At 52.5% G+C, this 14343-nt stretch overlaps 1 protein-coding gene across 1 annotated transcript in view; it reads right to left on the minus strand.

The window, feature by feature from the left end:
- EML3 (EMAP like 3) overlaps positions 1–14343 on the minus strand; it is a 68818-nt gene that overhangs the window by 41039 nt on the left and 13436 nt on the right. The window contains exons 7-8 of the mRNA XM_075569405.1: positions 5773–5907; positions 5381–5519 (exon numbers count right to left, since the gene is read on the minus strand). Coding sequence (XP_075425520.1) covers positions 5381–5519; positions 5773–5907 — 274 coding nt within the window. The remainder of the gene's footprint in view (positions 1–5380; positions 5520–5772; positions 5908–14343) is intronic.

The following is a 14343-nucleotide window of genomic DNA, read 5'->3' on the forward strand; positions in this document are numbered from 1 at the left end:
GAGAGGATGGGAAATGAGAGGGAGAGAGGATGGGAAGTGAAAGGGAGAGAGGATGGGAAGTGAAAGGGAGAGAGGATGGGAAGTGAGAGGGAAAGAGGAAGGGAAGTGAGAGGGAGGGATGATGGGAAGTGAAGGAGGCAGGATGGGAAGTGAGCGGGAGGGAGGATGGGAAGTGAGAGGGAGAGAGGATGGGAAGTGAGAGGGAGAGAGGGTGGGAAGAGAGACAGGATGGGAAAAGAGAGAGAGAGGATGGGAAGTGAGAGGGAGGGATAATGGGAAGCGAGAGGGAGAATGGGAATTGAGAGGGAGGGAGGATGGGAAGTGAGAGTGAGGGAGGATGGGAAGTGAGAGGAAGAGAGGATGGGAAGCGAGAGGAAGAGAGGATGGGAAGCGAGAGGAAGAGAGGATGGGAAGCGAGAGGGAGAGAGGATGGGAAGCGAGAGGGAGAGAGGATGGGAAGCGAGAGGGAGAGAGGATGGGAAGTGAGAGGGAGAGAGGATGGGAAGCGAGAGGGAGAGAGGATGGGAAGCGAGAGAGGATGGGAAGTGAGAGGGAGAGAGGATGGGAAGTGAGAGGGAGAGAGGATGGGAAGTGAGAGGGAAAGAGGATGGGAAGTGAGAGGGAAAGAGGATGGGAAGTGAGAGGGAGAGAGGATGGGAAGTGAGAGTGAGGGAGGATGGGAAGTGAGAGGATGGAAGTGAGAGTGAGGGAGGATGGGAAGTGAGAGTGAGAGAGGATGGAAAGTGAGAGGGAGAGAGGATGGGAAGTGAGAGGGAGAGAGGATGGGAAGTGAGAGGGAGAGAGGATGGAAAGTGAGAGGGAGAGAGGATGGGAAGTGAGAGGGAGAGAGGATGGGAAGTGAGAGGGAGAAAGGATGGGTAGTGAGAGGGAGGGAGGATGGGAAGTAAGAGGGAGGGAGGGAGGATGGGAAGTGAGATGAGAGAGGATTTGAAGTGAGAGGGAGGGAGGATGTGAAGTGAGAGTGAGGGAGGGTAGGAAGAGAGAGAGGGAGACAGGATGGGAAGAGAGAGAGAGGAAGACAGGATGGGGAGTGAGAGGGAGGGATAATGGGAAGTGAGAGGGAGGGAGAATGGGAAGTGAGAGGGAGGGAGGATGGGAAGTGAGAGGGAGGTTGGGAATTGAGGGAAGGATTACAGGAAGAGAGAAAGGGAGAGAGGATGGGAAGAGTGAGAGGGTACAGAAGGAGAGATGAGGAACAAAGTGAAATGGGGAGGAGCATATATATATATATATACATATATACACACACATATATATAACTATATAACGTGTACATGAAGTTAATGGGGCTTTCCATGCAATAGTGCTGGATTTGCGCTAGCGCAGCTTCCGGTGTAAGACTCTATGGGTCTGTACTCTGCCTCTTCCAAGCCCACAGCTCTCTCCCTGCTGTGCAGTTATTGAACCGCAACACAAGTGTAGTTTGAATTGATGCTACAAAGTGTGTCACACTGAGAGACCGTGGGAAGGACCTCAATACCGTGTGTCACACTGAGAGACCGTGAGAAGGACCTCAATACCGTGTGTCACACTGAGAGACCGTGAGAAGGACCTCAATACCGTGTGTCACACTGTGAGACTGTGAGAAGGACCTCAATACCGTGTGTCACACTGAGAGACCGTGAGAAGGACCTCAATACCGTGTGTCACACTGAGAGACCGTGGGAAGGACCTCAATACCGTGTGTCACACTGAGAGACCGTGAGAAGGACCTCAATACCGTGTGTCACACTGTGAGACTGTGAGAAGGACCTCAATACCGTGTGTCACACTGAGAGACCGTGAGAAGGACCTCAATACCGTGTGTCACACTGTGAGACTGTGAGAAGGACCTCAATACCGTGTGTCACACTGTGAGACTGTGAGAAGGACCTCAATACCGTGTGCCACACTGTGAGACCGTGAGAAGGACCTCAATACCGTGTGTCACACTGTGAGACTGTGAGAAGGACCTCAATACCGTGTGTCACACTGAGAGACCGTGAGAAGGACCTCAATACCGTGTGTCACACTGAGAGACCGTGGGAAGGACCTCAATACCGTGTGTCACACTGAGAGACCGTGAGAAGGACCTCAATACCGTGTGTCACACTGTGAGACTGTGAGAAGGACCTCAATACCGTGTGTCACACTGAGAGACCGTGAGAAGGACCTCAATACCGTGTGCCACACTGTGAGACCATGAGAAGGACCTCAATACCGTGTGTCACACTGTGAGACCGTGAGAAGGACCTCGATACCGTGTGTCACACTGTGAGACCGTGGGAAGGACCTCAATACCATGTGTCACACTGTGAGACCGTGAGAAGGACCTCAATACCGTGTGTCACACTGTGAGACTGTGAGAAGGACCTCAATACCGTGTGCAACACTGTGAGACCATGAGAAGGACCTCAATACCGTGTGTCACACTGTGAGACCGTGAGAAGGACCTCAATACCGTGTGCAACACTGTGAGACCATGAGAAGGACCTCAATACCGTGTGTCACACTGTGAGACCGTGAGAAGGACCTCAATACCGTGTGTCACACTGAGAGACCGTGAGAAGGACCTCAATACCGTGTGCCACACTGTGAGACCATGAGAAGGACCTCAATACCGTGTGTCACACTGTGAGACCGTGAGAAGGACCTCGATACCGTGTGTCACACTGTGAGACCGTGGGAAGGACCTCAATACCATGTGTCACACTGTGAGACCGTGAGAAGGACCTCAATACCGTGTGTCACACTGTGAGACTGTGAGAAGGACCTCAATACCGTGTGCAACACTGTGAGACCATGAGAAGGACCTCAATACCGTGTGTCACACTGTGAGACCGTGAGAAGGACCTCAATACCGTGTGCAACACTGTGAGACCATGAGAAGGACCTCAATACCGTGTGTCACACTGTGAGACCGTGAGAAGGACCTCAATACCGTGTGTCACACTGTGAGACTGTGAGAAGGACCTCAATACCGTGTGCAACACTGTGAGACCATGAGAAGGACCTCAATACCGTGTGCCACACTGTGAGACCATGAGAAGGACCTCAATACTGTGTGCAACACTGTGAGACCATGAGAAGGACCTCAATACCGTGTGTCACACTGTGAGACCGTGAGAAGGACCTCAATACCGTGTGTCACACTGTGAGACTGTGAGAAGGACCTCGATACCGTGTGTCACACTGTGAGACCATGAGAAGGACCTCAATACCGTGTGTCACACTGTGAGACCATGAGATGGACCTCAATACCGTGTGTCACACTGTGAGACCATGAGATGGACCTCAATACCGTGTGTCACACTGTGAGACCGTGAGAAGGACCTCAATACCGTGTGTCACACTGTGAGACTGTGAGATGGACCTCAATACCGTGTGCCACACTGTGAGACCGTGAGAAGGACCTCAATACTGTGTGTCACACTGTGAGACCGTGAGAAGGACCTCAATACCGTGTGTCACACTGTGAGACCGTGGGAAGGACCTCAATACCGTGTGTCACACTGTGAGAAGGACCTCAATACCGTGTGCCACACTGTGAGAAGGACCTCAATACCGTGTGTCACACTGTGAGACCGTGAGAAGAACCTCAATACCGTGTGTCACACTGTGAGAGTGTGAGAAGGACCTCAATACCGTGTGTCACACTGTGAGACCGTGAGAAGGACCTCACTACCGTGTGTCACACTGTGAGACCGTGAGAAGAACCTCAATACCGTGTGTCACACTGTGAGAGTGTGAGAAGGACCTCAATACCGTGTGTCACACTGTGAAACCGTGAGAAGGACCTCACTACCGTGTGTCACACTGTGAGACAGTGAGAAGAACCTCAATACCGTGTGTCACACTGTGAGAGTGTGAGTAGGACCTCAATACCGTGTGTCACACTGTGAGACCGTGAGAAGGACCTCAATACCGTGTGTCACACTGTGAGAAGGACCTCAATACCGTGTGCCACACTGTGAGAAGGACCTCAATACCGTGTGTCACACTGTGAGACCGTGAGAAGGACCTCAATACCGTGTGTCACACTGTGAGACCGTGAGAAGAACCTCAATACCGTGTGTCACACTGTGAGAGTGTGAGAAGGACCTCAATACCGTGTGTCACACTGTGAGACCGTGAGAAGGACCTCAGCACCGTGTGTCACACTGTGAGACTGTGAGAAGGACCTCAATACCGTGTGTCACACTGTGAGACCGTGAGAAGGACCTCAATACCGTGTGTCACACTGTGAGACTGTGAGAAGGACCTCAATACCGTGTGTCACACTATGAGACTGTGAGAAGGACCTCAATACCGTGTGTCACACTGTGAGACCGTGGGAAGGACCTCAATACCGTGTGTCACACTGTGAGACTGTGAGAAGGACCTCAATACCGTGTGTCACACTGTGAGACCATGAGAAGGACCTCGATACCGTGTGTCACACTGTGAGACCGTGAGAAGGACCTCAATACCGTGTGTCACACTGTGAGACCGTGAGAAGGACCTCAATACCGTGTGTCACACTGTGAGACCATGAGAAGGACCTCGATACCGTGTGTCACACTGTGAGACTGTGAGAAGGACCTCAATACCGTGTGGCACACTGTGAGACCGTGAGAAGGACCTCGATACCGTGTGTCACACTGTGAGACCGTGAGAAGGACCTCAATACCGTGTGTCACACTGTGAGACTGTGAGAAGGACCTCAATACCGTGTGTCACACTGTGAGACCGTGAGAAGGACCTCGATACCGTGTGTCACACTGTAAGACTGTGAGAAGGACCTCGATACCGTGTGTCACACTGTGAGACCGTGAGAAGGACCTCAATACCGTGTGTCACATTGTGAGACCGTGAGAAGGACCTCGATACCGTGTGTTACACTGTGAGACCGTGAGAAGGACCTCAATACCGTGTGTCACACTGTGAGACCGTGAGAAGGACCTCAATACCGTGTGTCACACTGTGAGACCGTGAGAAGGACCTCAATACCGTGTGTCACACTGTGAGACCATGAGAAGGACCTCAATACCGTGTGTCACACTGTGAGACTGTGAGAAGGACCTCGATACCGTGTGTCACACTGTGAGACTGTGAGAAGGACCTCGATACCGTGTGTCACACTGTGAGACTGTGAGAAGGACCTCAATACCGTGTGTCACACTGTGAGACTGTGAGAAGGACCTCGATACCGTGTGTCACACTGTGAGACTGAGCCTCTGATGGAGCCACCTGTGCTGAAGCAGAGATATCCTTAAACCCTGACATGTTGGTTGCCTTTGAGGACTGGAGTTGGCCGCCCCTGACCTAAAGTATTGAAGTAGATAGCACCCTTGTGTGCAAATTGAAACCCTCTCACTCTCTCCTTATATATACAGCTCACCCTTTGCCCCCCTCCCCAGGGTCCTGGTATCGGCCGCACTCCTGCCCCAGGTCAAGATTTGCCCCTCAGAGTCTCCGGTCAGAACGTCCCCCGTCCGATCAAAAAGCAAACACTGCACATAGCGTGGCTTCTTATACTTCTGAAAGGGGCAGAGGGCAACGAGGTCAGGAAAGAGGGCAAACAGGTCATGGGGTAAGAGGGCAAACAGGTCAAGGAGTAGGGGATTAAAGGTCAGAGAAGCAGGTCAGTAAGGTCACAGGTTAGTGTGGTTAGGTCAGGGGTCAGGTCAGTAAAGCCAGGGGTCAGGTCAGTAAAGCCAGGGGTCAGGTCAGTAAAGCCAGGGGTCAGGTGAGTAAGGTCAGGGGTCTCTCGTCCCCTACGCTGCTCCTCACCCCGAAAATCCCCTGCTTCTTAGTGAGGGTCACCCCGCTCCAAGTCCAGAAGTGCACGTGAGACTTGCCCACGGTGACGATGTTACCGCTGTCCACGGGGTTAAAGGCCACGCACAGCACCGGCTCGTTGGTGCACTGGGGGGGAGAGAGATCTCTGCTATTCCACACAGACCCGACACCGCACACTCTGCTATTCCACACAGACCCGACACCGCACACTCTGCTATTACACACAGACCTGACACTGTCCCCTCTGCTATTCCACACAGACCTGACACCGCACACTCTGCTATTCCACACAGACCCGACACCGCACACTCTGCTATTCCACACAGACCTGACACCGCACACTCTGCTATTCCACACAGACCTGAAACCGCACACTCTGCTATTCCACACAGACCCGACACCGCACACTCTGCTATTACACACAGACCTGACACCGCACACTCTGCTATTCCACACAGACCTGACACCGCACACTCTGCTATTCCACACAGACCTGACACCGCACACTCTGCTATTACACACAGACCTGACACCGCACACTCTGCTATTATACACAGACCTGACACTGTCCCCTCTGCTATTCCACACAGACCCGACACCGCACACTCTGCTATTCCACACAGACCTGACACCGCACACTTTGCTATTCCACACAGACCCGACACCGCACACGCTGCTATTCCACACAGACCTGACACCACACAGACCTAACACCGCACACTCTGCTATTCCACACAGACCTGACACCGCACTCTCTGCTATTCCACACAGACCTGACACCGCACACTCTGCTATTCCACACAGACCTGACACCGCACACTCTGCTATTCCACACAGACCCGACACCGCACACGCTGCTATTCCACACAGACCTGACACCGCACACTCTGCTATTCCACACAGACCCGACAACGCACACTCTGCTATTCCACACAGACCTGACACCGCACACTCTGCTATTCCACACAGACCTGACACCGCACACTCTGCTATTCCACACAGACCGAACACCGCACACGCTGCTATTCCACACAGACCTGACACCGCACACTCTGCTATTACACACAGACCTGACACCGCACTCTCTGCTATTCCACACAGACCTGACACCGCACTCTCTGCTATTACACACAGACCTGACACCGCACTCTCTGCTATTACACACAGACCTGACACCGCACTCTCTGCTATTACACACAGACCTGACACCGCACTCTCTCCTATTACACACAGACCTGACACCGCACTCTCTGCTATTACACACAGACCTGACACCGCACTCTCTGCTATTACACACAGACCTAACACCGAACACTCTGCTATTACACACAGACCTGACACCGCACACTCTGCTATTACACACAGACCTGACACCGCACACTCTGCTATTACACACAAACCAGACACCGCACACTCTGCTATTACACACAGACCTGACACCGCACATTCTGCTATTACACACAAACCAGACACCGCACACTCTGCTATTACACACAGAACTGACACCGCACACTCTGCTATTCCACACAGACCTGACACCGCACTCTCTGCTATTCCACACAGACCTGACACCGCACACTCTGCTATTACACACAGACCTGACACCGCACTCTCTGCTATTCCACCGACCTGACACCGCACTCTCTGCTATTGAACACAGACCTGACACCGCACACTCTGCTATTCCACACAGACCTGACACCGCACTCTCTGCTATTCCACACAGACCTGACACGGCACACTCTGCTATTACACACAGACCTGACACCGCACATTCTGCTATTACACACAAACCTGACACCGCACACTGTGCTATTCCACACAGACCCGACACCGCACTCTCTGCTATTCCACACAGACCTGACACGGCACACTCTGCTATTACACACAGACCTGACACCGCACACTTTGCTATTCCACACAGACCTGACACTGCACTCTCTGCTAAACCACACAGACCTGACACCGCACACTCTGCTATTCCACACAGACCCGACACCGCACACTCTGCTATTACACACAGACCTGACACCGCACAGTCTGCTATTACACACAGACCTGACACCGCACTCTCTGCTATTCCACACAGACCTGACACCGCACTCTCTGCTATTACACACAGACCTGACACCGCACTCTCTGCTATTACACACAGACCTGACACCGCACTCTCTGCTATTCCACACAGACCTGACACCGCACTCTCTCCTATTACACACAGACCTGACACCGCACTCTCTGCTATTACACACAGACCTGACACCGCACTCTCTGCTATTACACACAGACCTGACACCGCACTCTCTGCTATTACACACAGACCTGACACCGCACACTCTGCTATTACACACAGACCTAACACCGAACACTCTGCTATTACACACAGACCTGACACCGCACACTCTGCTATTACACACAGACCTAACACCGAACACTCTGCTATTACACACAGACCTGACACCGCACACTCAACTATTACACACAGACCTAACACCGAACACTCTGCTATTACACACAAACCAGACACCGCACACTCTGCTATTACACACAGACCTGACACCGCACACTCTGCTATTACACACAAACCAGACACCGCACACTCTGCTATTACACACAAACCAGACACCGCACACTCTGCTATTACACACAGACCTGACACCGCACTCTCTGCTATTACACACAGACCTGACACCGCACTCTCTGCTATTCCACACAGACCTGACACCGCACTCTCTCCTATTACACACAGACCTGACACCGCACTCTCTGCTATTACACACAGACCTGACACCGCACTCTCTGCTATTACACACAGACCTGACACCGCACTCTCTGCTATTACACACAGACCTGACACCGCACACTCTGCTATTACACACAGACCTGACACCGCACATTCTGCTATTACACACAGACCTGACACCGCACACTCAACTATTCCACACAGACCTGACACCGCACACTCTGCTATTCCACACAGACCTGACACTGCACACTCTGCTATTCCACACAGACCTGACACCGCACACTCTCCTATTACACACAAACCAGACACCGCACACTCTGCTATTACACACAAACCAGACACCGCACACTCTGCTATTGCACACAGAGCCGACACCGCACACTCTGCTATTCCACACAGACCTGACACCGCACTCTCTGCTATTCCACACAGACCTGACACCGCACACTCTGCTATTACACACAGACCTGACACCGCACAGTCTGCTATTACACACAGACCTGACACTGTCCCCTATGCTATTCCACACAGACCTGACACTGTCCCCTCTGCTATTCCACACAGACCCGACACCGCACACTTTGCTATTCCACACAGACCTGACACTGCCTCCTCTGCTAAACCACACAGACCTGACACCGCACACTCTGCTATTCCACACAGACCCGACACCGCACACTCTGCTATTACACACAGACCTGACACCACACAGTCTGCTATTACACACAGACCTGACACCGCACACTCTGCTATTACACACAGACCTGACACCGCACTCTCTGCTATTCCACACAGACCTGACACCGCACTCTCTGCTATTACACACAGACCTGACACCGCACTCTCTGCTATTACACACAGACCTGACACCGCACTCTCTGCTATTCCACACAGACCTGACACCGCACTCTCTCCTATTACACACAGACCTGACACCGCACTCTCTGCTATTACACACAGACCTGACACCGCACACTCTGCTATTACACACAAACCAGACACCGCACACTCTGCTATTACACACAGACCTGACACCGCACATTCTGCTATTACACACAAACCAGACACCGCACACTCTGCTATTACACACAGAACTGACACCGCACACTCTGCTATTCCACAGACCTGACACCGCACTCTCTGCTATTCCACACAGACCTGACACCACACAGTCTGCTATTACACACAGACCTGACACCGCACTCTCTGCTATTCCACACAGACCTGACACCGCACTCTCTGCTATTCCACACAGACCTGACACCGCACTCTCTGCTATTACACACAGACCTGACACCGCACTCTCTGCTATTACACACAGACCTGACACCGCACTCTCTGCTATTCCATACAGACCCGACACCGCACACGCTGCTATTCCACACAGACCTGACACCGCACACTCTGCTATTCCACACAGACCTGACACCGCACACTCTGCTATTCCACACAGACCTGACACCGCACACTCTGCTATTACACACAGACCTGACACCGCACTCTCTGCTATTACACACAGACCTAACACCGAACACTCTGCTATTACACACAAACCAGACACCGCACACTCTGCTATTACACACAGACCTGAAACCGCACACTCTGCTATTACACACAGACCTGACACCGCACACTCTGCTATTACACACAAACCAGACACCGCACACTCTGCTATTACACACAGACCTGACACCGCACATTCTGCTATTACACACAAACCAGACACCGCACACTCTGCTATTACACACAGAACTGACACCGCACACTCTGCTATTCCACACAGACCTGACACCGCACTCTCTGCTATTCCACACAGACCTGACACCGCACACTCTGCTATTACACACAGACCTGACACCGCACTCTCTGCTATTCCACCGACCTGACACCGCACTCTCTGCTATTCCACACAGACCTGACACCGCACTCTCTGCTATTCCATACAGACCCGACACCGCACACGCTGCTATTCCACACAGACCTGACACCGCACACTCTGCTATTCCACACAGACCTGACACCGCACACTCTGCTATTCCACACAGACCCGACACCGCACACGCTGCTATTCCACACAGACCTGACACCGCACACTCTGCTATTCCACACAGACCCGACAACGCACACGCTGCTATTCCACACAGACCTGACACCGCACACTCTGCTATTCCACACAGACCGAACACCGCACACGCTGCTATTCCACACAGACCTGACACCGCACACTCTGCTATTACACACAGACCTGACACCGCACTCTCTGCTATTCCACACAGACCTGACACCGCACTCTCTGCTATTACACACAGACCTGACACCGCACTCTCTGCTATTACACACAGACCTGACACCGCACTCTCTCCTATTACACACAGACCTGACACCGCACTCTCTGCTATTACACACAGACCTGACACCGCACTCTCTGCTATTACACACAAACCAGACACCGCACACTCTGCTATTACACACAGAACTGACACCGCACACTCTGCTATTCCACACAGACCTGACACCGCACTCTCTGCTATTCCACACAGACCTGACACCGCACACTCTGCTATTACACACAGACCTGACACCGCACTCTCTGCTATTCCACCGACCTGACACCGCACTCTCTGCTATTCCACACAGACCTGACACCGCACTCTCTGCTATTCCATACAGACCCGACACCGCACACGCTGCTATTCCACACAGACCTGACACCGCACACTCTGCTATTCCACACAGACCTGACACCGCACACTCTGCTATTCCACACAGACCCGACACCGCACACGCTGCTATTCCACACAGACCTGACACCGCACACTCTGCTATTCCACACAGACCCGACAACGCACACTCTGCTATTCCACACAGACCTGACACCGCACACTCTGCTATTCCACACAGACCGAACACCGCACACGCTGCTATTCCACACAGACCTGACACCGCACACTCTGCTATTACACACAGACCTGACACCGCACTCTCTGCTATTACACACAGACCTGACACCGCACTCTCTGCTATTACACACAGACCTGACACCGCACTCTCTGCTATTACACACAGACCTGACACCGCACTCTCTGCTATTACACACAGACCTGACACCGCACTCTCTCCTATTACACACAGACCTAACACCGAACACTCTGCTATTACACACAGACCTGACACCGCACACTCTGCTATTACACACAGACCTGACACCGCACACTCTGCTATTACACACAAACCAGACACCGCACACTCTGCTATTACACACAGACCTGACACCGCACATTCTGCTATTACACACAAACCAGACACCGCACACTCTGCTATTACACACAGAACTGACACCGCACACTCTGCTATTCCACACAGACCTGACACCGCACACTCTGCTATTCCACACAGACCTGACACCGCACTCTCTGCTATTCCACACAGACCTGACACGGCACACTCTGCTATTACACACAGACCTGACACCGCACACTGTGCTATTCCACACAGACCCGACACCGCACTCTCTGCTATTCCACACAGACCTGACACGGCACACTCTGCTATTACACACAGACCTGACACCGCACACTTTGCTATTCCACACAGACCTGACACTGCCTCCTCTGCTAAACCACACAGACCTGACACCGCACACTCTGCTATTCCACACAGACCCGACACCGCACACTCTGCTATTACACACAGACCTGACACCGCACAGTCTGCTATTACACACAGACCTGACACCGCACTCTCTGCTATTACACACAGACCTGACACCGCACTCTCTCCTATTACACACAGACCTGAAACCGCACACTCAAATATTCCACACAGACCTGACACCGCACACTCTGCTATTACACACAGACCTGACACCGCACACTCTGCTATTACACACAAACCAGACACCGCACACTCTGCTATTACACACAGACCTGACACCGCACATTCTGCTATTACACACAAACCAGACACCGCACACTCTGCTATTACACACAGAACTGACACCGCACACTCTGCTATTCCACACAGACCTGACACCGCACTCTCTGCTATTCCACACAGACCTGACACCGCACACTCTGCTATTACACACAGACCTGACACCGCACTCTCTGCTATTCCACCGACCTGACACCGCACTCTCTGCTATTGAACACAGACCTGACACCGCACACTCTGCTATTCCACACAGACCTGACACCGCACTCTCTGCTATTCCACACAGACCTGACACGGCACACTCTGCTATTACACACAGACCTGACACCGCACACTGTGCTATTCCACACAGACCCGACACCGCACTCTCTGCTATTCCACACAGACCTGACACCGCACACTTTGCTATTCCACACAGACCTGACACTGCCTCCTCTGCTAAACCACACAGACCTGACACCGCACACTCTGCTATTCCACACAGACCCGACACCGCACACTCTGCTATTACACACAGACCTGACACCGCACAGTCTGCTATTACACACAGACCTGACACCGCACTCTCTGCTATTCCACACAGACCTGACACCGCACTCTCTGCTATTACACACAGACCTGACACCGCACTCTCTGCTATTACACACAGACCTGACACCGCACTCTCTGCTATTCCACACAGACCTGACACCGCACTCTCTCCTATTACACACAGACCTGACACCGCACTCTCTGCTATTACACACAGACCTGACACCGCACTCTCTGCTATTACACACAGACCTGACACCGCACTCTCTGCTATTACACACAGACCTGACACCGCACTCTCTGCTATTACACACAGACCTGACACCGCACTCTCTGCTATTACACACAGACCTGAAACCGCACACTCAACTATTCCACACAGACCTGACACCGCACACTCTGCTATTACACACAGACCTAACACCGAACACTCTGCTATTACACACAGACCTGACACCGCACACTCTGCTATTACACACAGACCTGACACCGCACACTCTGCTATTACACACAAACCAGACACCGCACACTCTGCTATTACACACAAATCAGACACCGCACACTCTGCTATTACACACAGACCTGACACCGCACTCTCTGCTATTCCACACAGACCTGACACGGCACACTCTGCTATTCCACACAGACCTGACACCGCACACTCTGCTATTCCACACAGACCTGACACCGCACTCTCTGCTATTCCACACAGACCTGACACCGCACACTCTGCTATTACACACAGACCTGACACCGCACTCTCTGCTATTCCACCGACCTGACACCGCACTCTCTGCTATTGAACACAGACCTGACACCGCACACTGTGCTATTCCACACAGACCCGACACCGCACTCTCTGCTATTCCACACAGACCTGACACGGCACACTCTGCTATTACACACAGACCTGACACCGCACACTTTGCTATTCCACACAGACCTGACACTGCCTCCTCTGCTAAACCACACAGACCTGACACCGCACACTCTGCTATTCCACACAGACCCGACACCGCACACTCTGCTATTACACACAGACCTGACACCGCACAGTCTGCTATTCCACACAGACCTGACACCGCACTCTCTGCTATTCCACACAGACCTGACACCGCACTCTCTGCTATTACACACAGACCTGACACCGCACTCTCTGCTATTACACACAGACCTGACACCGCACTCTCTGCTATTCCACACAGACCTGACACCGCACTCTCTCCTATTACACACAGACCTGACACCGCACTCTCTGCTATTACACACAGACCTGACACCGCACTCTCTGCTATTACACACAGACCTGACACCGCACTCTCTGCTATTACACACAGACCTGACACCGCACA

This window comes from Ascaphus truei, chromosome 14 (assembly GCF_040206685.1).
Source record: "Ascaphus truei isolate aAscTru1 chromosome 14, aAscTru1.hap1, whole genome shotgun sequence".
NCBI lineage: Eukaryota > Metazoa > Chordata > Amphibia > Anura > Ascaphidae > Ascaphus > Ascaphus truei.